The sequence below is a fragment of the Mastigoproctus giganteus genome, chromosome 10, assembly GCF_048544385.1.
Source record: "Mastigoproctus giganteus isolate SK-2022 chromosome 10, ASM4854438v1, whole genome shotgun sequence".
Lineage (NCBI taxonomy): Eukaryota > Metazoa > Arthropoda > Arachnida > Uropygi > Thelyphonidae > Mastigoproctus > Mastigoproctus giganteus.
Window position 1 is genome coordinate 228,832,048 of NC_143584.1, and position 22,321 is coordinate 228,854,368.

A 22,321-nucleotide genomic window follows, 5' to 3' on the forward strand; every position below is an offset into this window, starting at 1 on the left:
CTCCCATCCAATTATCGTCCCATTGCAATTACTTCTACTCTTTCTAAAGTAATGGAGAAATCAATTAACCGCCAAATCTTAAACTACCTAGAAACCTTCCGTCTGATCAGTGATCGCCAGTATAGATTCCGTCAGTGTCGATCCACTGGTGATATTCTGGCTTATGTTACCCATTTATGGACTAATTCAATGGAAAGGTTCGGTGAATCACAAGTAGTTGCTCTTGACATCTCAAAAGCTTTCGATCGTGTTTGGCATAAAGGTCTTCTAAACAAGCTTCCATCTTAAGGTTTGCCAACTGTTTTTAGTAATTGGTTATCCAGTTTTCTCTCTGATCGCTCACTGAGGGTGATGGTAGATGGCTCTCTGTCTTCTAACTTCTCCATTAATGCCAGTGTCCCCCAAGGTTCAGTTCTTTCCCCCCACTCTTTTCCTCTTGTATATTAATGACCTTCTTCCATTGACTGGAAATCCTATCCATAGTTTTGCCGATGATAGCACATTTCATTCCACTTTCCATTTTGAGAAACCTTGTCCTGCTCAATCAGCTTCAACTTCTCGAAAATCTGCTACCAATTCCTTAAATGCCGATCTTCAGGTAACTCTCCAGTGGGGCAAAGACAACTTAGTTGATTTTAACCCTTCTAAAACTCAGTCTTGTCATATATCTCGCAAAAAGGATTCTTCTGCTCCTATGCTTATCTTTAGTGACACTCTGATTTCTAGGCAAAATGATATATCTCTTTTGGGGATTACCCTGACTTCTAATCTCTCTTGGCATAAGCACATTACAAATATTGCTTCCTCTGCATCTAAAAAACTTTGTTTTCTCTTTCGCTCTCGGCGTTACTTTTCTTCCAAAAAACTGCTCACTCTGTATAAATCGCAAATCTGCCCTGCTACGGAATATTGTTCCGACATCTGGGGTGGTGCCCCCAAAACCTCTCTCAGGCTTCTTGATTCCATTCAGAAGAGGGCAGTTAGGTTAATTAATGATTCGTCGCTTTCTCATAGATGTACTGTTTCTGCTGCATGCCTCTTCTACAGATACTGCCATGGGCACTGTTCTTCTGAATTGGCTTCTGTAATTCCCGCTCTCTCTTTCAAAACAGTCCGAACACATGCCGCCACCAGCCAACATCCATTTAGTGTCCAACTTCAAACTCACAGAACCAACTTTTCATCTTCCTCATTTATTCATTCAACTGCCGTTTTCTGGAACAACCTTCCTTCCTATGTATTTCCTGAAAATTACAATCTACAGAGGTTCAAGTCCATTGTTAACAAATATCTTCTTTCTTCTTCTCAACCTCCAACCCAAGCACGGTACTAAATACTATAGGTTCTAATACCTCTCGTGTTTGGGGTTCACATAAAAGGATGTCAGAAGGTTTTTTTTTTTTTTTTTTGACGGAAGACTATATAGGAGGCATTGAATGGATCATGTTGGGAATGGTGGGAGGTGTTTTACCAAGATGATTAATACACAAGTTGGAAGAAAAATGGGATGCTAGCAGATAAACTCTATCCGTGGCTAAAGTGACACCAGACCCATCTGGTTTGGACAGAGGTGGGAGCAGAGATGGGCAAAAGTTGCCCATCTCTGCTCCTGTGGTCAGTGCCATTAAAAGGATGTTAGAAGGATCTTGATGAATTTTGATGTTAAGAAAGCTCCAAGTCCTGAACTTACTGCTGTTCTTTGCCGCCTTTTTTGGACTTTCTTATTCAAAATGTGTTTTTCCTTCTACTTGGAAATTTCCTCATATCCAGCCAGTTCCTAAAAAGGGTGACAAATCCTTCCCATCCGGTTATTGTCCCATTGCAATTACGTCTACTCTTTATAAAGTAATGGAGAAATCAATTAACTGCCAACTCTTAATCTACCTAGAAACCTTTCATCTGCTCAATGATCGTCAGTATGGATTCTGTCAGTGTTGATCCACTGGTGATATTCTGGCTTATGTTACCCATTTATGGACTAATTCAATGGAAAAGTTCGGTCAAACACAAGTAGTTGATCTTGACATCTCAAAGGCTTTCAATCCTGTTTGGCATAAAGGTCTTCTAAACAAGCTTCCATCTTATGGTTTGCCAACTATTTTTAATAATTGGTTATCCAGTTTTCTCTCTGATCACTCACTGAGGGTGATGGTAGATGGCTCTCTGTCTTCTAACTTCTCCACTAATGCTGGTGTTTTCCCCAAGGTTCAGTTCTTTCCCCCTTTCCTCTTGTATATTAATGACCTGTTGACTGGATATTCTACCCATAATTTTGCCGATGATAGCACATTGCATTCCACTTTCCATTTTGAGAAACCTTGCCCTGCTCAATCAGCTTAAACTTCTCAAATATCCATTATCAATTCCCTCAGTTGCTATCTCCAAGTAATTCTCCAGTGGGGCAAAGACAACTTAGTTGATTTCAATCCTTCTAAAACTCAGTGTTGTCTTATATCTCGCAAAAAGGATTCTTCTGCTCCTATGCTTATCGTTGGTGACACTCTTGACATCTTGGGTGGTGCCCCGAAAACCTCTCTCAGGCTTCTGTATTCCATTCAGAAGAGGGCTGTTATTTTAATTAATGACTCATCTCTAACTGAGTCTCTCCACTCGCTGTCTCATAGACATACTGTTTCTGCTGCATGCCTTTTCTATAGATACTTCCATGGACAGTGTTCTTCTGAATTGAATTCTATAATTCTCGCTCTCGCTTTTAAACCAGCAAACACGTCCAGACACCAACCAACATCCATTTAGTGTCCAACTTCAAACTCACAGAACCAACTTTTCATCTTCCTCATTTATTCATTCAATTGCCATTTTCTGGAACAGCCTTCTTTCATATGTATTTCCTGAAAATTACAGTCTACAGAAGTTCAAGTCTAATGTCAAAGAAATATCTTCTTTCATCTTCCCAACCTCCAACCCAAGCATGGTATAAAGTACTATAGGTTTCAGTACCTCTCGTGTTTGGGGTTTTCATTAAAAAAAAAAAAAAAAAAAGAAAGAAAAAAAAAAGGTATGCCACAACATAGTATGCTAATGCTAAACAAGGTGACCTTTTTTTTTTTTTTTTTTTTTTCTCTAAGTCTGATACTAATAAAGTCTAACTGTGATTTGCTTTTATTAATACTAATATTGACATATTTATCCAGGATTTTGTTTCTAGTTACTTTTTTAATATTAATTTTCTTTCTGCATTGCTAGGGTCTGATTTGGATGGGGATGAATATGTTGTGATTTGGATGAAAGAACTATTATTTCCAAACGGCAATAAAGCTGCCATGAATTTTCCAGATGGCGGGACGATAGATTTGGAAAAAGATGTTGAGGTAGTAAATTAATTAATTTGAAGCTTTTACATGAATGAGTTGCAATAGCTAATTGATATGCGGAGTGGTTTGATTTGGAAGTTTAGTATGATAAATCAAAATGATAGAAATTTTTTACATACCGGCAGCTGAGAGGTTGAAAACAGTCTCATTGAAGTGTTTTAAAAAGGTTGGGCTTTAAAAAAGGGTTCATAGTTGATCTTTCTAGGATGATGTAAATAAAGGATGCAAAATTAAAATTATGAAAAAATAATTGTAATTGGATATATATGAACATTGCCTTTAGAAAAAGTACTTAGCCTTCTAGAGTCAGATCTTGCCCTGTAAATTTGAAGAAGTTGATAAATACAGTGGACCTCTGCTTTAGGATATTAATTCGTTCCAGAGACGCCACTGTATCGTGAAAATATCGCAATGTTCACCCAATAAGACATTGTTTTTTGGTAATTCATTCCAAGACCTTGGGGAGTTGAAATTTTTGCTATATAACTAAGCTATTTATCTCTCCAAAAGGTGATTTTTATAATGGAAATTGTATTTATTGATTAAAAACATTTATTTAATGAATGTATGTATTTATTAAAGCACAACACAAAAAATCACTTCAACTAAAGGATGCAAAAACAATACGTGCAGCCACACACACATGCACACATTTACAAATGCTGTTATTGGCTGAGAGGAAGGACCAGGTGGTCTGGCCGGAGACGGTCATAAACCCATTCCATTGTAAAGTGAAATAAGTAAGTGCCGGTTAACATGATCACTGGTTAGTGAAGTCTGGCTTTAATTTCAAAACCCCAGTTGAAATCATTAAAATGCACTACACTTTCATCATTATCATATGTTCGGTTAGAAGAATTAAAATTTAAACTCCTTTGTGATATTTTTCTACAGCATATTTCTGGAGGTCACTACCATAAAACAAAAACGATTTATAGTTTCTAATTTATTGGGCTTTCCTTTTAGTGCAATCCAGTGGGGAGCTGTGAATATTTTAACAATGGGCTCGCAGTTTTTCCAACTTTCTACCGAGTAAATTTGATCGGTCACGGAAGTGACGTCATCCGTGGCTTCCACTAGAGGAGCTTGCTACACTCGCACTACTAGTAGTGTGATTAGAGCGAGTGACGTGTTTTTCGTGACCGTTATGATATCTGGAGTCAGGGGTGGATTTAGAGGGGTGGACAGATGCGGCTTATTATCCCCTTAACCATGCGTATAAGTGAATGTGTAAAACGTTCCCAGGTCTATCTAAAAAAACTCAAAAACCTGGTCGTCATGCCTTGCCTTATGATGATAACTGGATACGATAGTGTCTGGAGTTCTAACTTTTTAGAATTTTTGAATGGTATGACATCACAACCATGCGTTCTGAAGTTACTATTGCAGTAAGTATAATTGCAACAATACAAATATTTGTCAACAATTTATTTTTTCGTCTTGCATTTTCGTTACATTCCATTGTTAGGTTCCCCTAACAGCTGCGTATGTCACTTCAACTACAAGATCGGTGCTGTTTTACAGAGATATTTAGATACATTGCACTCGCAAGTATACATCTCTTACTTTAGTTATCATAAATCCATCGTATCTTTTCTTCCAGAAATTATGAAAATCTGTGAATGATCAATAAAATATTTATAATAAAAAATCTCTTATTTTGTAATCGATATATACAATTAAAAATACCTAAAAGAAACGCGAAGGGTGTTTCGCATAAACCATCTACCGCACGTGCTCAGCACACGCGCAACTTTTTTATTTGTCTTTTTTTAAACAACTAGGGAAATATAATGGATACATTTTTTTCATAGTAAAATTTTAATATTGGGAATAAAAAATAACATGAAATATTTTCCATATCACAAAACATTCCACAATATAAAAACAAATATTACATAAAAAAGAAAAACAAACTTTCTAGAAAAAGTTATTTTTTCTCACAGATTTTTTACTCACAGATTATATGAAAAAAAATTATTTTACAAATATTCAAGAAAAATTTATTCTAAAAATTGCCATATAAAATTTACTTCTTTGTTAATATTTGTTGTCGATCTTCTGCTTTGCTCAATAGCTGAGCGATGATTACAGAGGAATAATTTGACGTAACGATCCGGATCAAATTAAAGCAATGGTTTTCCATACAACCTCGGGGGGGCTCACATCTGGTGAGTAAGACTTGGCACACCCAGGGTCCTGAGCTAGATATCATCATTCTGCTCTTTCTTGGTGATTCCCTTATACTTTTGCCTCTCTCTCTTAGGGTAACTTGGGAATTTTTTTTTTTTTTTTTTGGCTGGTGCAGCATAAGCCTCAGGGTTCCTTACACCATATAGCTAATAATAATTTAGATATATGGTCATCATAATCTTCAACATGTTTAATTGTCATAATATTATTCATTATGCTGAAAGCTGAAATCAGCTTCAGCACTGCTAATTGCAGTGGTTTCAAAGATATTTTCTGGCTTTCTTAATTGAAAAGGGAATTTAACTCGATTTTAAAGATAAACTGTCTTCGACAAAATCTGTAAAATAATTAATTTTTATTTCATATTTTATCAGAAAACTTAAATTTCTTATTTGGTTTTCACCATCTAGCCACAGAGACGAAAGTTCTTTAATATTCACGATTTCGGGTAGCATGTGTTTAAAATTTTTTCAATGGTATCGTTATTTTCTTTATTTAATTTAAAATAACCCTGCTGCATTAATAACTTATCCTTTAAGGATAAAACAACGAATGTAATAACTTGTCACCAGGTAATTTTTTTACTTTCGATTTTGATTCCTTCAAATTCTTTCCCACTTCAACATGCTCTCAATTTTAGCTTCATAATTTCCTTCAGAATTTTTCAAATTAGTGATAGCATTGATATTTTGAATAATTAATTTATATGCTTTTACCATTGTGATTCTGTAAAGCTTCTGAAAGGTAAGAGAGCTCCTGCAGGATGTCGATTATTAGTGCTAAATGGTTAAGAAATTCCAAATTTAAAAGTCGATTTAATAGTCTGGAATATTTAACTTCTGATTCAAAATGTTTGCACAAAGTGGGATAATTCCTCCAATCTACGACTGCCATCCGCAAACTACTCAACGTGGACCGAGCACCCGACCAATCTTTATAGTTTCCACATCAAGTTCTTTAGCAATCATCCTTAATTCGCGCTAGTTTTTTGGAGATTGGTGATATAATGCTAATTATTGCCTGTATGCCATTATTATTAGCCATATGGTGCAAGGAAGCCTGAGGCTTACGCTGCATCAGCCAAAAAAAATTTCTGAGTTACCTTGTGAGAGAGAGAGAGAGAGAGAGAGAGAGAGAGAGAGAGAAAGTAGAAGGAAATCACCAAGAAAGAGAAGAATGATAATATCCAGCTCTGAACCCTGAGTGTGCCAAGCCCATACTCCCCAGATGTGAGCCCCAGGGGTTGATATATTTTAGAACATAGTGAAAAACTCGACAAAGTTTCAAAATCTGTCAACATTTCATCTTCGTAAGTTCTTAGTTGCCTCAATCCCCCCCCCCCCCTCTACATTGCTACCCTCACAAGTTCTTTGAAACAGTGCAAAATGTTGGAATCACACGGATATTCAGCTACTGTGACGATGTACACATAGACAGGAGAAATTTATTGGAAGGCATGGATCACTCACTTCTCCGAAAAACATATGCCCGTTTGTTGGACTAAAGGGGAACCACAACACAGGTTGACCAGAGGCTATAATCTGTGTTGAGAATCTTCTTAATCCTCTGACTGGCTATGGAAAGCATATAGACTAGCGTGACTTCTCGGTATGTGACTGTATGGGTTTTATGGACACCACTAACGTTGTGAAATGGCAATCCCTTTCACACTTAGCATTAGCATTAGTAGAGGCATTTGATGCAAAAAAGCAAGCTTATGCAGCATCAGCCAAAAAAAAAAAAAAAAAACCACTTCCATTTCACCCCTCCATTCGAAATAACTGTCCAGCTGAGCCTTGAATTTATTTAGCGTATCAACTTCCACAACAAGGGATGGAAGTCTGTTCCACCAACCAACTACCCGCTAGCTAAAGGCAAATTTCCGGACATCTATCCTACATCTGTCTTTCCTCAATCTGAATTTATGCCCTCTCAGGTGATTATTCTGAGCAAGACGAAGAATCTCATCGGCATTGAGCATGCTCAAACCATTCAAGGCTTTATACACCTCTATCAGATCATCTCGCCGGTGCCTAGTCTGGAGACACTGTAATTTGCAAAACTTAAGCCTTCCTTCGTAAGAGCAACCCTTTGTTCCATTCACTAATCTTGTTGCCCTTCTCTGTACTCGTTCCAGCAGCTCTACATCCTTCTTGAAATGAGGCCTCCAGACCTGTATACGGTACTCAAGGTATGGCCTGACCATTGCCTTATACAAGGGAATAATCACCTCCTTATCCCTGCTGGAAAAATTCCTGTATATCATTGACAAGACACCATGAGCTACTCTTGCAGCCCGTCTGCACTGCTCAGAGAACTTCATATCTGCCTGCACGATTACCCCCAGGTCCTTTTCATTCTCTACCACTGTCAGTGTAGTACCACAGAGTTGATACGTTGCTCTGGGGTTGCTGTTTCCCATATGTAGTACTTTACATTTGTCAATGTTAAAGCCCATCTCCTTAACCTGTCCAGATATCTGTTGCAGCAGTATAGCGTCAGTAGTGTCCTTAACAACCCTGCCAACCTTTGCATTGTCTGCAAACTTGGACATTAAGCTTGCTATACCATCATCAATATCATTTATAAATACAGAAAACAATAATGGACCCAACACTGAACACTGAGGGACTACACTAATAACATTAGTCCACGATGAGCAGTGTCCATTGATTACCACTCTCTGTCTTCTCCCCCTCAACCATCCCTTTATCCATAGCAGCAATTTGCCTCCAATTCCACACTGCTCCAATTTGTGCAGCAGTCTTCCATGTGCAACAGTATCAAAAGCCTTTATAAGATCCAAATATATAATTTCAAAGTTATTCCCTGCATCCAGTTCTTTTGTGACTGCATCATAGCATCCAATCAAATTGGTCAGGCAAGACTTTCCCTTAAAAACACCATGCTGTGTCCGAGCTATAACTGAAGTCTTGTCTAAATGATTCTGCAGTGTTTCTTTAACTAGTGCCTCAATTAATTTTCCTGGAATAGAAGTTAAACTCAGAGGTCTATAATTACTTGTGTCATCCTTTGATCCACCTTTGTGAATTGGGGATACATTTGCACATCTGCAATCTATGGGTACCTCCCCTGAGTTCAAGGAAGCTCTCATTACTATGGCTAAGAGTTTGCTTACTTCCTTTGCTGCCTCCTTTAGTATAACTGGATAGATCCCATCCACCCCAGGTGCCTTTCTTGTGTTTATCTTCAAAAATTTCTCCTCCACTTTACTCTCAGTTATTACAAGATTATCTAGCTTACTGCCAGAGTTAAATACACCTCTGGCATTCCCCTCGCTGAATAACTCCTCATGTGTGAATGTCGATGCAAAATATTCATTTAGTTTGTTAGCTACCTGAGCAGGATCATCAACAGTTGAACTATCGATATCAAGTGAACCAATCTGATTCATCCCCTTCCTTCTAGAGTTTACATAAATAAAGATCTCTTTGCTGTTTTTCTTAATTCACTTAATTTGCACTTTCTAATTACCTAAATTGCCTAAAGGCCAGAGGTGCGAACAATGCATACAAAGTTGTCTCTCCTAATTCGGGGAGTCTGGGTGCGAGGTTAGCCTGTGCAGGCGAAGCTCCTGGAAGCTCTTGGAACAGAGAAGTTTTTCCTGATTTATTTTCTGATTTATTAGCTTAAATTGTCATATTAACTTATTTTCTAGAGTAGCTTTATATTCCTAGTTACGATACTTAGTTTAAAATTTAACTTAGACAGAGATTTTGTGGGTATTACTTAGTATCGGTAACGGTATCAAATCCACGTGCTACAAATTGAACGAGAGGTCTTTTTTTTTTTAACCAAATTTAGTCGATTTATTAACCAATTGTTATATCAAATTATCTTCTATAAGTAGATTATAGACCTAGTCAGGATACTTAGTTTATTCTAAATTGAGATAGCGAGATTTGGAAGCTAATCAAAACTTACGAGTCCGTAGAAGTACCGTTCGAGAATTCCCGCCATTTTTACACGATAGCATAAGCTTAGTATAGTATAGTGCATAATATAATATTGTCAATTAATCAGTAAATCTATTAATCTTGATAAACTTTATTGTCAATTAAATTGTATTTTTAACTCTGTATATATATAACGACTTAATCGTAACAAATAATTAATACATAACTATAGTGGTACACATGATACGGAAGTTGTATAAAGGGAACTCGTAGAAAACACTAGATACCGAAAAAAAATATATAACATAACTGTTTTGGGATATATCTTAAGGATTTAATTTTTGTTTTGAAATTTTATTGAATTAAATCGGAATCATGACTCTGACCAGAGCAGCAAAGCAAAAGGCTCAAGCTAATGGGAGTGCTGTGGTTCAGGGGATAACTGAGGGGGGGGGGGCAGTTGCCCTCTGAATCACAGTCTTTTAAAATGCACTGTTTGCTTGATGTTTGCGGAGCAGTCGGGTACGGGACATGATACTGCCAAGGGGGATGTCTTTGTGTGTGCACGATGTAACGAGTGCAAGGAAATCAGGCGACAACTCAGCGTTGTTATTGGCCTTTATGAGAGCTTGAAGGACAGGGTGGATGCCCTCGAAGGAAATAAATTGAGGGGCCCATCAAGCTCTCAGCTGCCCACATCAATGCCAGACCTTGCACTTGGTCATCAGGCAACACAGAGGCCCCACCCCCTAGGCAGAATGCGCTGGTCCCACAGGAACTAGTAGTTGTTGGTGACTCTATTGTCAGAGAAACGGGGAACATGCTTTGTAAAAAGGATAGGTGGAATAGGACCAGGGTATGTCTGCCAGGGGCAAAGGTTGATGACGTTGTAGAGCGGATATCATCTTTGAAGGGCACAAAGGGTGATATGTTGTACACATTGGCACTAATGATATTAAGAGTAGGAGACCGGCGGAATTACTTAGCAAGTACAGGTCACTGTTGAAAAAAAGCCATGAATTAGGGTTGAATTTGAAAGTGTCTGCAATTCTGCCCAGACACGATAGGAGGGAGTATATGATGAGAGCCTTGTCGATCAATTCAGCCCTGGAGGGATTGTGCAAGGCTCAAGGGGTAGAATTTTTTTCAGCCTGGACTGTACTTGTTAACAGGAGAGATTGCTTCTACAGGGATGGGATACACTTAAATAGAAAGGGTGCAAGAATTTTTGCTGATGCTGTCGAGGCAGTGTTAGGTGGGTCGGAAAACTGCTAGTTGGGGGGGGGATACAAGGACTAATAGATTAACAGTAGCCACTGGCAGAGGTGGAAGTGATTCTTGCACTGCTTCTATTGAAATGAGCAGAATCCTGAAAAACAAGATGCAGGATATTTCAGAGACTGCTGGGAGTCATTGCATTAGCATTAGCATTAGCATTAGTAGAGGCATTTGATGCAAGAAAGCAAGCTTATGCAGCATCAGCCAAAAAAAAAAAAAAAAAAAAAAAGTAACATAAATAAATAAAAATAACCACTTCCACTTCACCCCTCTGTTCGTTCGAAATACCTGTCCAGCTGAGCCTTAAACTTATTTAGGCTATCAACTTCCACGACAAGGGATGGAAGTCTGTTCCACCCACCAACCACCCGCTGGCTAAAGGCAAATTTCCGCACATCTATCCTACATCTGTCTTTCCTCAATTTGAACTTATGCCCTCTCAGGTGATTTTTCTGAGCTAGAGGAAGAATCCCATCAGCATTGAGCATGCTCAAACCATTCAAGGCTTTGTACACCTCTATCAGATCACCCCGCTGGTGCCTAGTTTCCAGACACTGTAATTTGCAAAACTTAAGCCTTTCTTCGTAAGAGAACCCCTTTGTCCCATTCACCAATCTAGTTGCCCTTCTCTGTACTCGTTCCAGCAGCTCTACATCCTTCCTGAAATGAGGCCTCCAGGCCTGTATACAGTACTCTAGGTGTGGCCTGACCATTGCCTTATACAAGGGAATAATCACCTCCTTATCCCTGCTAGAAAAATTCCTATATATCATTGACAATACACCATGAGCTACTCTTGCAGCTCGTCTGCACTGCTCAGAGAACTTCATATCTGCCTGCACCACCACCCCCAGGTCCCTTTCATTCTCTACCACTGTCAGTGTAGTACCACAGAGTTGATACGTTGCTCTGGGGTTGCTGTTTCCCATATGTAGTACTTTACATTTGTCAATGTTAAACTTCATTTGCCACCTCGAAGCCCATCTGCTCAACCTTTCCAAATCCTGTTGCAGCAGCATAGTGTCAGTAGTGTCCTTGACAACCCTGCCAACCTTCGTATCGTCTGCAAACTTGGACATTAAGCCTGATATACCATCATCAATATCATTTATAAATACAGAAAACAATAAAGGCCCCAATACTGAACCCTGAGGGACTCCACTAATAACATTAGTCCACGATGAGCAGTGTCCATTGATTACCACTCTCTGTCTTCTCCCCCTCAACCACCCCTTTATCCATAGCAGCAACTTGCCTCCAATGCCACACTGCTCCAATTTGTGCAGCAGTCTTCCATGTGCAACAGTATCAAAAGCCTTTCTAAGATCCAAGTATATAATATCAAAGTTATTCCCTGCATCCAGTTCTTTTGTGACTGCATCATAGTATCCAATCAAATTGGTCAGGCAAGACTTCCCCTTAACAAAACCATGCTGTGTCCTAGCTATAACTGAAGTCTTGTCTAGATGATCCTGCAGTGCTTCTTTCACCAGTGCCTCCATTAATTTTCCGGGAACAGAAGTTAAACTCACAGGTCTATAATTACTTGTGTCAGCCTTTGATCCCCCTTTGTGAATTGGGGTCACATTTGCACATCTCCAGTCAATGGGTACCTCCCCTGAGTCCAAGGAAGCTCTCATAATTATGGCTAAGGGTTTGCTTACCTCCTTTGCTGCCTCCTTTAATATAACTGGATAGATCCCATCCACCCCAGGTGCCTTTCTTGTGTTTATCTTCAACAATTTCTCCTCCACTTTGCGGTACAAGTAAACACAAGGGTTGTGTTAGGGTAGCTAAGAATAGAAACAGGTGCATGTATACCTGCGTGTACACCAATGCTAGGAGTTTGGTAAATAAATTTGATGAATTTGGGGTATTGCTCAAAACATCAAAGGCAGATATTGTTGGGATATCAGAGACGTGGTGTCACACAGATATAAGTAATGCGGAACTGGAATTTGGGGAATACAATGTGTATAGAAAGGATAGACAGGACAGGAGGGGAGGAGGGGTTATGCTATTAGTTAAGAAACACATAAAGTCCAAGGAAGTGAAGCCAGTCGACATCGATGGACAGGGCAGTGTCGAGTCAGTTTGGTGTGACATAAGCATAGGGAAATCAAAATTGAGAGTAGGAGTGTGCTATAGGCCTAATGACTCTGATGAGTATAATAAGATATTGTACAGGGAAATAGAGTGGGCCAGTAAATCAGAGAGTCTTATAATGGGGGATTTTAATTTTCCAGATATTGACTGGAATTTGTGGGTTGGCCACTCGCACACTAGCAAGGCTTTTGTGGATTTATTGGATGATTGTTTTCTACATCAGCATGTTCGTGAGGCAACAAGAGGGAGCAATACTCTTGATCTGATTATCAGTAGTGATTCTTCATGCATTAAGAATCTGCAGATAAATGAACCACTAGGTGGCAGTGATCACAGTGTGTTGAATTGGGATTTACTCAAGGAAGTAACTACCATCAGAGGTAAAGGGAAGGGTTTTTGTTTTCGTAAAGGCGACTATGATGGTCTGAGACAGTATTTAAATTCTATACAGTGGGACCAACTGATGATGTTACCAACAGCAAACTCAAAATGGGAAGCATTCAAGGAACTAATCTTGGAGGCTACCAGGCTTTACATACCAACTAAGGAATATTGTTCAAGGTTTAGGCCTAAATGGTTGTCAGATGAACTAATGAGGCATGTGGCAGAGAAGAAAAATGCATGGGATACGTACAAATTAATAGGTGACATGGAAGCCTATGATAGATATAAGTTGGTCTGTAACCAAGCCACAAAGGAGATTAGGCAGGCAAAGGCAGACTACGAAAAATCCTTGGCAAAGGATGCAAAGAAAAAACAGAATAGAGTTCTTTACATATTTAAACTCAAGAAGGAAAGGGATGAATCAGATTGGTCCACTAGATATTAATGGTTCAACAGTTGAGGATCCTGCTCAGGTGGCTAACAATCTAAACGAGTATTTTGCATCTACATTCACGCATGAGGAGTTATTCAGGAAGGAGAATGACGTAGGTAAAGTAAACATTGGCAGTGAGCTGGATGATTTTGTAATAACTGAGAGGAAAGTGGAGGAGAGATTGTTGAGGATAAACATAAAAAAGGCACCTGGGGTGGATGGGATCTATCCAGTTATATTAAAGGAGGCAGCAAAGGAAGTAAGCCAACCCCTAGCCATAATTATGAGAGCTTCTTTGGACTCAGGGGAGGTACCCATAGACTGGAGATGTGCAAATGTAACCCCAATTCACAAAGGCTGACACAAGTAATTATAGACCTGTTAGTTTAACTTCTGTTCCAGGTAAATTAATGGAGGCACTGGTTAAAGAAGCACTGCAGGATCATCTAGACAAGAATTCAGTTATAGCTCAGATGCAGCATGGTTTTGTTAAGGGCAGGTCTTGCCTGACCAATTTGATTGGATACTATGATGTAGTCACAAAAGAACTGGATGCAGGGAATAACTTTGATATTATATATCTGGATCTTAGAAAGGCTTTTGATACTGTTGCACATGGAAGACTGCTGCACAAATTGAGCAGTGTGGCATTGGAGGCAAATTGCTGCTATGGATAAGGGGATGGTTGAGTGGCAGAAGACAGAGAGTGGTAATCAATGGACACTGCTCAACGTGGACTAATGTAATTAGTGGAGTTCCTCAGGGTTCAGTGTTGGGTCCGTTGTTATTTTCGGTGTTTATGAATGATATTGATGATGGGATATCAAGTTTAATATCCATGTTTGCAGATGATACAAAGGTTGGCAGGGTTGTTAAGGACACTACTGATGCTATGCTGCTGCAACAGGATCTGGAAAGGTTGAACAGATGGGCTGAGAGGTGGCAAATGAAGTTTAACATTGACAAATGTAAAGTACTACATATGGGAAACAGTAACCCCAGAGCAACGTATCAACTCTGCGGTACTACACTGACAGTGGTGGAGAATGAAAAGGACCTGGGGGTAATTGTGCAGGCAGATATGAAGTTCTCTGAGCAGTGCAGACGAGCTGCAAGAGTAGCTCATGGTGTCTTGTCAATGATATACAGGAATTTTTCTAGCAGGGATAAGGAGGTGATTATTCCCTTGTATAAGGCAATGGTTAGGCCACATCTTGAGTACTGTATACAGGTCTGGAGGCCTCATTTCAAGAAGGATGTAGAGCTGCTGGAACGGGTACAGAGAAGGACAACAAGATTAGTGAATGGAACAAAGGGTTGCTCTTACGAAGAAAGGCTTAAGTTTTGCAAATTACAGAGTCTGGAGACTAGGCACCGGCGAGGTGATCTGATAGAGGTGTATAAGGGTTTGAATTGTTTGAGCATGCTCAATGCCAATGGGATTCTTCCTCTTGCTCAGAATAATCACCTCAGAGGGCATAAATTCAAATTGTAGAAGGATGGATGTCAGATAGATGTGCGGAAATTTGCCTTTGGCGCACGGGTGGTTGGTTGGTGGAACAGACTTCCATCACTTGTTGTTGAAGTTGATAGCCTAAACAAATTTAAAGCTCAACTGGACAGGTATTTCGAACGAATGGAGGGGTGAAATGGGAGTGGTGTGTGTCTTTTTTTTTTTTTTTGGCTGATGCTGAATAAGCTTGCTTTCTTGCATCATATGCCTCTACTAATGCTAATGCTAATTCGTTCGTTACAAGGAAATTTTGTTTGTTCAACGGAAACCATTTTAAATGTAATTACCAAGGGGTATCAAAAATATTCGCTATAAAGAAGTTCAGTAAACAGAGGTTCGACTGTAATTAAATCAAAAATGAAGCAATTTTAAAATACGTAACCGATCGATTGCACCATTATAATGCTGGTAATGGGGCCCTGATCGCCCCACTGTAGTTTCAGCTCTGGATACTCAATAATTGCATTCAGGATTTTATTTGTAAAATAAATGATTGTCTCAATAATGGGCTCGCAAATTTTCAAAAAAAATAACAATGAGCTCTCGCGAACCCTGTACAGCTCACCACTGGTGCAATCTATTATAAACTTGTAGCAAACTCGATCTTATTGCATTTGCAATAATACCGATAGCTGGAATTGTTTGCGGTTTTTATGTTATTGTAGTGAAATGTGTTTCTCCTTCTATTAAATCTTCAGTCATATAAAAAAACATATTGATTAAAATATATCAAGCTTAATAACGAAGTTTGCAGATGATACAAAGGTTGATGGGGTTGTTAATGATAGTAATGGCAGTTTGCTACTGCAACAGGATCTAGAAAAGTTGGGCAGATGAGCTGAGAAGTGGCAACTAAAGTTTAACATTGACAAATGCAACGTAATGCATATGGGGAGAAGTATGCCCAAATAAATGTACCAACTGTGCGGTACACTTAGAGTGGTAGAAATTGAAAAAGACCTGGGAGTAATTATGCAGTCAGATATGAAGTTTTCTGAGGAGTGCAGATAGGCAGGCAGAGCAGACCATGGGGTATTGTCAATGAAATACCAAAATTTTGCTAGTAGGGAAAAGGGGTTGATTAACCCTTTGTTTAACACGTTTACTGCCGACTACGAGTTAATTCATATCTGGTGATCTGTCCCAGGACACCACATAAGAGTTAAATTGGACAGGTATGATTTGCCTTTCAGGCAGCGCTACGAGTATATTCGTAGCAAATACTTGCAACTGTTGGGTAGCGCACTTCTGGGATAAGAATGAAAATTCAACCACGCCAACAGAAAACAGAATTTATTCACAGAAAGAACTAGCTTCTCTTTGCATACTGGAGAATTTATTTATTATTTTTTTTATGAAAACCCCAAACACGGGAGGTATTAGAACCTATAGTACTTGGTACGGTGCTTGGGTTAGAGGTTGAGAAGATGAAAGAAGATATTTGTTGACATTAGACTTGAACTTCTGTAGACTGTAATTTTCAAGAAATATGTATGAAGGAAGGTTGTTCCAAAAAACAGCAGTTGAATGAAAGAAAGAAGAATAATAGAAGCCAATTCAGAAGAACAATGCCCGTGGAAGTATCTGTAGAAAAGGCATGCAGCAGAAACAGTATGTCTTTGAAACAGTAAGTGTTAGAGAGGAGTCATTAATTAACCTAATTGACCTCTTCTGAATGGAATCTAGAGAGATTTTGGGGGCACTGCCGCAGATGTGGGAACAGTATTCCATGGTAGGGCAGATGTGCGAGTTGTGCAGAGTGAACAACCGTTTGGAAAAAAAGTAACACCGAGAGCGAAAGAGAAAACCAAGTTTTTTAGATGCAGAAGAAGCAATATTTGTGATGTGCTTGTGCCAAGAGAGATTAGGAGTCAGGGTAATCCCCAAAAGAGATATATCAACTTGCCTAAAAATCGGAGTGTCACCAAAGATAAGCATAGGAGCAGAAGAATCCTTTTGCGAAAGATAAGACAAGACTGAGTTTTAGTAGGATGGAAATCAACTAAGTTATCTTTGCCTCACTGGAGAATTACTTGAAGATCAGCTTTTAAAGAATTGGTAGCAAATTTTCGAGAAGTTGAAGCTGATTGAGCGGGACAAGGTTTTTCAAAATGGAAAGTGGAATGCAATGTGCTATCATCGGCAAAACTATGGATTGGATTTCCAGTCAATGGAAAAAGGTCATTAATATACATGAGGAAAAGAGTGGGGGAAAGAACTGAACCTTGGGGGACACCGGCATTAGTGGAGAAGTTAGGAGACAGAGAGATCTACCATCACCTTCAGTGAGCGATCAGAGAAAACTGGATAACCAATTACAAAAAAACAGTTGGCAAACCAAAAGATGGAAGCTTGTTTAGAAGACCTTTATACCAAACATGATTGTAAGCCTTTGAGATGTCAGGAGCAACTGCTTGTATTTCATCGAACTTTTCCATTGAATTAGTCCATAAATGGGTAACATAAGCCAGAATATCACCAGTGGATCGACACTGACGGAATCCATACTGCCATCGTTGATCAGACAGAAGGTTTCTAGGTAGTTTGAGTTGGTGGTTAATTGATTTCTCCATTACTTTAGGAAGAGTAGAATTAATTGCAGTGGTATGATAATTGGATGCGAGGGTTTTGTCACCCTTTTTAGGAACTGGCTGGATATGAGCAAATTTCCAAGCAGAAGAAAAAACACCTTTGGAATAAGAAAGTGTAAAAAGGTGGCAAAGAATAGGAGTAAGTTCAGGAGCACAGGTTTTGAGAACAAGTTGGGAAATACCATCGGGAACTGGAGCTTTCTTAGCATCAAGATTCGTCGAATTCCTTCTGACATCTTTTTGACGGAAGACCACAGGAGGCATTGAATGGAGCGTGTTGGGAATGGTGGGAGGTGTTTTACCAAGATGATTAATACACGAGTTGGAAGAAAAATGTGATGCTAGCAGATAAACTTTATCCTTGGCTGAATTGACAACAGAACCATCTTGTTTGGACAGATGTGGGAGCAGAGATATGCAAAAGTTGCGACCAATAGCTTTGGCAAGAGACCAGAATGCTCCGCTACTATTAGGGCAAGAAGCAAGTTTTCTACTCTTAGCCTGTTCAAAATCTAGTTTGGACTGATTAATAACTGATTTACAATTATTGCAAGCTTTGGTGTAGGCAGAAAATGAAACTGAACAATTGGAAACAAGCCAATTACGATATGCAACATTCTTCTCTTTAACAGCCTTAGCACATTTATTGAAAAACCAATGTTTAGAAAAAGGCCGAGATTTTAAAGTGGAGTGTGGAATAAAGGATTACATTTCTACAAGAATAATTTCACTGACACGATCTGAGCAAAGGTTGACATCAGATGTTTTGAAACAGTAATCCACCCAAGGAAAAGAAGAAAAGAAATCTCGCAGGTCATCACATTTTGCATTTTTATAATGCCACACAAGGTTGGGAATAGCCATGAGATAAAGGCTCTATTGGAGAAGAGACAATCACCAAGTTGTGATCTGGGGTGCCTAAAGCACTACTTACTTTGACCGTGTACTTAGAAGGGTTGTTTGTGAGAAAAAGATCAAGCATGTTGGCTGTATGGTTAGGATTGTCTGGTATTCTTGTAGGTAAATGACAATCTGTGCAAGGTCATTAGTAATTGCAAAAGCCTCAGCATCTCGACTAGCTGGGTCGGTGTGTGACTAGAAAAGTGAAGCCAACTGGAGTTGTGAACATTAAAATCACCAAGAAAAATTACCTCACTGTTAGGAAAGTGAAGTTTCAAAGAGAGGAAGTCAAAGAGCTCCAAGTGATTAGTGGAGTTCAGAGAACGGTAGAGACAACAGATGAATTTGACACAATGAGGTAGAGAAATTTTAAGCCATAGAAGATCGAAGAGAGGCAGTTCCAAATTACCAAGTCTCTGACAGGGAATATTGGAATGGTCATATCCACAAGTACCACCTTTGAGACAAAAGGTAACATACAGCGAATAAACTGGAACTCTGAGATGAGCAGTAGTTGAGTCAACTGATAATTGAGATTCTGTCAGAAAGAGTACATGGGGTTTGGCAGACTGCAAGTGGAAGTGGACATTGTTGAGATTAGAATTGAGATCATGTATATTTGTGAAATGTACTAGGAAATTTTTGGGAGGTTTAGATCTTTTCGCAGATAAGCTTACTCTATTAGTTTGACAATTCATGGTGTATTCAATAGTAAGAAAGACTGGGGGGGGGGGGAGATGCTGTATGAAGCAATGAAATTTTTGGATATGGCGTACACGTGGTAAGAATATACCCAGATCCTTGACATAACGTGGCCTCGACGAATAATCCCCCCCCCACCTGCATACACACTACTCGGACTTCCCCCAGTTACTATTTGGGGGAGTAGAGGTAGCAAGATGATACAATAGCTGATCCGGAAGCCTCCTAAACAGTGACCAATAGGTTCGGTTCAGTGTACTAACTAGCGGCCAGTCTGCAAACACAGTTTTAGAGCTGTACCCTCGAAATGTAAGTAATATTGGATCTTGCCAAAGTCATCAGTCATACAGCGTTATGGAAGAAATGAGTTCCACCACTTCAAGCCTGCAATAAGGAAAGTGGTGGTATTGCACCGGTTGATGAGAATCATCTACCACCTAGTATTGCCTGTTAACACAGAGGGGCGGCATTCCTCCATATGGTGTGGTTGCCACACCTCGACACCTGCTTACGTTGGTTCACTCCTGGGTGGTTACCCAGAGTGTGCTTGTGCATGGAGGTTATACCCGGGGTTACTAACGGTCCCACCATCATGAAGGTCCAAGCAGAAGATTTGGCTATCACAGACCATCCGGACTTCGCCGAAATTGTCTCCACTTAACTTGAATGTCACCCGAATATCAGTTCCATCAGCGTTTTAGACTCCCAATTAGCAAGTACAGCTTGTCTGGTCTTATCTGAGAGAATGTCTTTGACAACCTTAAGGACCTCATGTAATAGTGTATTCCAATAATAGGGTGTTCCGCGGGTTTTTTTGGCGCCTCCGTAGCCAGCTGGGCAGGAGCAGCAGTGCGTAGCACACACTTCTTGATCAGACCGAGGTTCAAGCCCATGACCACCAAATACGGAGGATGCGGAAAGGTCAGGAAATGACTACCAGATATCCACGGAGCAATATGGCCTTAGTTTCTAATGCTCCTAAAAACCAAATAATAACAACAACAACCATGGCATTTGTTATTTCTTGTACGTACTGAATACGGCTTAGTCGGGCATGTTTTTTTTTTCAGTTGGTGGAATAGCCAACTGAAATTCTAAATAGTGAATTTTACGTTCAGACCAAATCTTCTTTGGAACGTTTGGAATTTTTTCTTCAATCAATGATTTAATGTAACTTTTTCATCAAGTTATGGGTCCGAAATTCAGAGAAATCCGTAACTTGACGGAAAAGGATGTATGCGTTATGCATATATATATATATTTCAATAATATGTAAATGCAATATTTTTCAGCCATCTGATGGTTTTTCTTAGCAATGTATAATCAGTGGTCTCTTCTTATCTATGTTTTAGGGTTTTTTTTTTTTTTTTTTTTTTGTAAAAAAAAAACCCCATGTAGCAAAGTACAGCGTACACGACAAAGTCTGTGTCACTGCAACAGATTTATGCATAGTACTGACTCACATATAGCGAATTCTGCAAGTTACAACACATCTGATTTAATCGAGTTAACTCGTAGTTGGTTTTTGCCAAGAATTTTCTATTACATATGCCAACTATGAGAATTCGCAAGGTTTTTTTTACAACAATAAGCTTTTTTTGTGAGTTTTGGTGATGAATATATATTATTATTTTAGGGTTTGAATAATTTAACATGCCTAACTCAAATTGGCGTCAGAGACCAGTACCCAAATAAGCCTTGGCATTCAACGTGTTAAGGCAATAGTCAGGCCATACTTTGAGTACTGTGTACAGATCTGGAGGCCTTAATTTAGTAAAGATTTAGAGTTGCCTGAGCGTGTACAGAGAAGAGCAACAAGATTGATGAGGCGGAACAAATAGGGTTCTCGTACCAAGCAAGACTTAAGTTCTGCAAATTGCAGTATCTGGAGATTAGGCACCTGCGAGGTGTATAAGGCCTTAAATGGTTTGAGTAGGTTCAGTTCTGATGGGATTCTTCCAATTGCTCAGATTGCAAACCTGAGGGGGCCTAAATTCAAATTGAGGAAAGACTTGTAGCACAGATGTTTTTTTTTTTTTTTTTATTACTCCAAAACAGCCGAGGCCTTACAGAGGAGGAATTTGACCGTAGAAATATAGAATCCTTCTATTTACAATCTATACACAGTGTCAGGTATCAATATACAATTTCAAATATACAGAGTCAATTTACAACATATACAATGCATATCATGCGTTACAGACCATTTGCATTTTAGCAAAGCTGTGGTAACAGAGATATTAGTATTTCTAAGCATTATGTTGTTTTCTTTTCTTGATTGTTCACATTAATTAGTTGAATTAATTGCTTTGTGTTATTAATCTTAATTGTTATACCAAAATTTTTTTTTTTCTTTTTTCTTTTTTATACAATTGTTATTACTTAACTTAGTTCCTTGAAGAAAAAGTAAACAAAAAAAAAAAAAACAAAAAAAAAAAAGGATTTTTTTTTTTTTTTTACTTTTTTCCTTTTATTTTTTTATTTTATTTTATTTATTTTTTTTTGTTAAGGCTAAGTATACCTATCTTTATAGTATTATTATTGTTGTTATTATTAAATTAATCATTTATTTTTATTCTCTATTAGTTTGATTGAAAAACCTTTGTAGTTCTTTTTTGATATTAATGTTTTCATATAGTATATCAATGTTGGAGTCGTTCAGCAGTTTTACAGTTCTGTTGAAGTAGTGGAATCTGAGTTGATCAGTTCTGAATGGCTCTTGTGCCAGCATATTTTGTCTTCTCAAGACTCTTGGAGGACAGCTGAAGTTGATGAGGTAGAGCAGCTCGGGGGCATCGAGCTTGCCAGCCACTAGATGCATTAGGAATTTGCAGTCTGCCGCAGCTCTCCTTTGGTAGAGTGGTACAATCCCAAAGTGAATGCACCATTCATTGTAGGATTTTGTGTTCAATTCCAACCTAGATTTGTACACCAGGAATCTGACTATGGATTTCTGAATACGTTCCAGT

The 22,321-nt window shown here is 38.9% G+C and overlaps 1 protein-coding gene across 1 annotated transcript in view; it reads left to right on the top strand.

Annotated features, from left to right (window-relative positions):
• Positions 1–22,321, top strand: part of LOC150080015 (uncharacterized) — a 244,699-nt gene that overhangs the window by 174,820 nt on the left and 47,558 nt on the right. Inside the window, exon 7 of the mRNA XM_090383382.1 lies at positions 3,208–3,332. Within this exon, the coding sequence (XP_090239508.1) occupies positions 3,208–3,332 (125 nt within the window). The remainder of the gene's footprint in view (positions 1–3,207; positions 3,333–22,321) is intronic.